Source organism: Schistocerca piceifrons, chromosome 1 (assembly GCF_021461385.2).
Source record: "Schistocerca piceifrons isolate TAMUIC-IGC-003096 chromosome 1, iqSchPice1.1, whole genome shotgun sequence".
Lineage (NCBI taxonomy): Eukaryota > Metazoa > Arthropoda > Insecta > Orthoptera > Acrididae > Schistocerca > Schistocerca piceifrons.
This window is the reverse complement of record NC_060138.1, coordinates 689,316,382-689,320,659: the sequence shown is the minus strand read 5'-3', so window position 1 is coordinate 689,320,659 and position 4,278 is coordinate 689,316,382. Positions and strand designations below refer to the sequence as shown.

General features: G+C 38.2%; 1 protein-coding gene across 8 annotated transcripts in view; it reads left to right on the top strand.

Moving 5' to 3' along the window:
• LOC124709828 (serine/threonine-protein kinase MARK2-like) overlaps positions 1–4,015 on the top strand; it is a 286,137-nt gene extending 282,122 nt beyond the window's left edge. For 5 of the 8 annotated variants that reach the window (XM_047240879.1, XM_047240872.1, XM_047240878.1 and 2 more), the window contains 3 exons: positions 345–377; positions 2,715–2,823; positions 2,972–4,015. In XM_047240879.1, coding sequence (XP_047096835.1) covers positions 345–377; positions 2,715–2,823; positions 2,972–3,190 — 361 coding nt within the window. In that variant the 3' untranslated portion in view covers positions 3,191–4,015. The remainder of the gene's footprint in view (positions 1–344; positions 378–2,714; positions 2,824–2,971) is intronic. The other 3 variants (XM_047240873.1, XM_047240876.1, XM_047240875.1) reach the window with 3 other exon arrangements.
• Positions 4,016–4,278: the final 263 nt, after the last annotated feature.

Genomic DNA, 4,278 nt, shown 5'->3' with positions numbered 1-4,278 from the left:
TTTGTTCATGCCCTGAGAAAAATTTGCATTTGTAGTTGTGCATTTTTGTTGTGGATCTTGATCATGTTTTCTGAGATTAAAACAATTGTTTTAAAATATCAGGAATGGGAAAGGGCAGTGTCAGCTAATAAATACTGGCATATCAGTCATTGGTCATTGGTTTGTGAAATACGCAAGTGGAGTCCTAGTGTTGCTTGATTCTTAAGTTTGCAGTTAATGTTTGTAATGTAATGTGCATTTTTTGTTTGTTGAAGTATAATGTCTTTTTGCACAGCACTTCATAATATGTGTTGTTTTTGTTTTGACCCATCATTGTTTAGATTTGCTTTCTTTTTGAATTTCAGACCCATGGATACGGTCCCTAAACATGTAGTTAGGTACGTTTACCCTTTTTACGTATATTGTAGTATATTAAAGATTTATTTTAAGTGTTCCATTGTTAATTTTTTACTGATCTTCATTTAAATTGGTTTTGTTCATATCAATATGCATGCAAACACACACAAAAATTAGCTTTGTAAATAAACAGCGAAGGGAGAGATCTTGGTCACTAAAATTCCACACACGGAAGACCTGTATAAAACATGTAACTTTGGGAAATGTTTTACATGGTAAGTACTGTCAAGGAGTTTGATAGACAAAAATATGAACCAAAAAGCAGTATTTTAGAATTAAATCAATTATGTTTGATAGTTCGTCATTTTACAATAAATTATTGGTTTTGGCTACTGTGGGGGGGGGGGGGGGAGGGGGGGGGGGGGGAATCATTATCCTATGAAAGGAAAGTGTGATGCTATTGAACAGAGGCAGATACACATTCAGGTTTTGATGATGACTTTTTGTAAACCTCAGTAAGTATGAAGTAACTGTAGGCAGTCATTTGTGTGTGTTACTTTCACTTAGAAGCAAGAAAAGAAAATTTGTAAGTACAAAGACATACGTAACAGACAATGAACTACCTTCAGTTTTAAACGTCCCCCCCCCCCCCCCCACCCCCCACCACTCTCTCTCTCTCTCTCTCTCTCTCCTCTCTCTCTCTCTCTCTCTCTCTCTCTCTCTCTCTGCCCCCCCCCCCCCCTCCTCCTACAAATTCCTAACTATTTACACCACAAAGTTTAAACAGTGACATGTTTCAGAATAATTCTCCTCTACATGTGTTGTGCGCGCGCGTGCTGCCCCCCCCCCCCCACACACACACACACACACACACACACACACACACACACACACACACACACACACACACACACACACACCTTCTTTTTAAAAAAAAATTGTGTCTTGATTCTGTGGCAGCTTCAGACGCATCTTTACTACCTGTCTTGCCCCCCCCCCCACCCCCCCCCCCCCCCCTGGAAAATTGTTGATGCAGTAGCAGTCTTAACTAATCACCATTCTGAGTGCACTTTGTTGTTTTAAAGTCCAGAAACTGTTTGCAGAGTTGTGTAAGAGTAAGAAGGAAGTAGGAGATCTCTCTAAGACTGCTGTCTTTTAAAAAAAAAAAAAAAAACCCTCCCTAAGAGCATGCTCGATAAGCAAGATCATCATCTTGATGAAAAGATGTATTAGCTGTCTTTGTTGTCAGTTTTTCTTGCACTGTTGAAAAAAAACTTAATCCTCAAAAAAAATCATTGAATGCAAGACTTTCAGTAGTATCCTTCAGAATGCAGTGAACTAGAAGGGCATCTAAAATGTTCCCTCATTCCCACCCCCTTTCCTCATAAAAAACAAAAAGAAAGGGGGGGGGGGGACAGAAAAACCTGCCTTAATTTTCTCCACACTGTGAATAATGTGAAATTTCTTCAGTGGTGACGAGTCACTGTATTGCCATTGGTGTAGACTGCTGAACTGTTGTGCCAGTACACCCCGTAACTTACATCTATCTCCTCTTCAAATGAATGAAACAAATTAGTATGCTCTGTGCTTGTAGACAGAAGAGCACTATTTTTGTTTGGAAAATGCAAACTAGCCTTAAAAGCTCCTACAAGAGCCCTGCCTGCATGTTGTGAGGTCAGAAATTTATAAGTGTGTGCACCTCGTTCTCGGAAAACATTTAGGGACACTGTAGAACTAATTTCCATATAAAGCAAAGGTACTGGTTGTCATGAAATGACATCAAAACACAAGTTTGGCTAATGTAGAAGTAGCAGTAAAGGAACATAGGAATATTTTGTAATGCAAATTTGGTTTTAAAATGAAGGGAATATAATGAAATGAAATAAAATAATAATAAGCATTGATACCGTAATGTGGTTGTATGCATGTAAGTCTAACAGATTATGTAACTTACTGATGTTTTGTTCGTAAGGTATTTACCTGTTTTGTTCATAAGGGGCTCACCTATTAAGAAACAGTTATATGTATTCCAGTCATTGGTTATTTGGTTAATACTTCTCATTTGTTGTTCACTTAGGTAAGTCACACTACATCACGATATTTCAATTCATTTAGGAAACTTTGATATGTAAATCCTGTAAAATCTTTGTAGTAACCTCATATAATAATAGTCAAAATTTTACTTTATCAAAATGAATGTGTGTGTGTGTGTGTGTGTGTGTGTGTGTGTGTGTTGTGAGAAGGCAGGACAGATGTATTAATGTGAACAAAAAATCTTTACATTATCACCTGCATTTTCTTTATAAAATAATAGTCACAGTAAAGATTAATTGTATTTAAATTTTTATCCACAATTACAGTGAATAAATTTCTTACAGCAGCACTGTCAATGATGATCAGGTTAAACCTCGATCATTAAGATTCACGTGGAGTATGAAGACAACGTCATCAAGGGACCCAAATGAAATAATGGCAGAAATACGAAAGGTAATGTTTTCTCTTAAGGAATACTGCAGTAGTGCTGAGAATAATCTCAAAGTTTAATGGTAAATGTAGAATGAACATTTATTATTTCCTAGTTGTCATTACTTTGTAAGTGTTTGTAGCTTGTTCTATATAAATTTTACAATTTCAGGTATTGGACGCTAACAACTGTGATTATGAACAACGTGAACGCTTCCTTTTGTTGTGTGTGCATGGTGATCCAAACACAGACTCACTTGTTCAATGGGAGATAGAAGTGTGTAAACTCCCTCGACTGTCCCTTAACGGAGTAAGATTCAAGCGTATCTCTGGAACATCGATTGGTTTCAAGAATATTGCATCGAAGATAGCGAATGAACTGAAGCTGTGACTACCCGTTCTAGAGGGTGGCTGTAGTGAGGATGAAGGTGGAACAGCACCTCATTCCACATCAACAGCTCCCTCAAGAGGCTGACGATGGAAACTTGGCCCACGGCGGCCATGGCGATTCAGGCGATAATCTGTGGAGCCATTTGAAGATGAATGCTTGCCCCCCCACCCCTGCAGCTCAACCAGTATAATGCTTGAATATGTAGAACACCACTTCCTTACTTCATGGAGCAGTCAGTAGCCTCTGTACAGTGTTCAAAGTTCGGCTTTTTATTTTTATTTTTTCTGCCCTTCGGTAGTGTGATGATGTGGCTTAGGCAAGAAATGCATTTCTTCATGAAGCAGGATTTGGAACTTTCATCCATTAATGGCTCAGACTTGTATATACTCAATGATCCATGAAAATAATCTCTTCCAAAGTGCTCTGTTTTCACAATTTATTTATTTTCATTCTGTAAATATTTCAGTTACCTTCAGAATCCAATCCACATTTTCTACAGTCCTTGAGATTTCACCTAAAGATTTTATACAGTTGGAACATTTTTCAGTAATTGTATGAAATTAACATAAAATTGACATGAAATTTAGTGTAAATGAACTTATTCATTTGTAGGTCTAATGTTGTAATAGTCACACATTTGCTGTTTTATATTTGGCACCATGAAATCAATGGGGCTGTTGATCTCAAATATTCGTCATGTACATAGTGATTTTGGGAAATAACAGCAATTTTCCACTGTTTTGCAGCATCATGTTGTAAGCAAGGCTGAAGCTCTGAAATATTTGTAAGATAATAAAGACTCACAGTGTAACTTGCAATATTCAATAGCCTGTTCCTTGTTTTAAATAGCATAATTCTTAAAATAATGGTTTTGTGCTTCTTTTAATTTGTAATAGGGGCAGAAGACGACCTGATTAAATAGACAGGCCTTCCTCCTACACCTCTGCTGCCCCCTTTCCTGCCTCCCCCCCCCCCTCCTCTCCCCCCCCTCTCTCTCTCTCTCTCTCTCTCTCTCTCTCTCTCTCTCTCTCTCTCTCTCTCTCTCCTCCACCACCACCACCACCACCACCACCACCCACTCCTCCTTG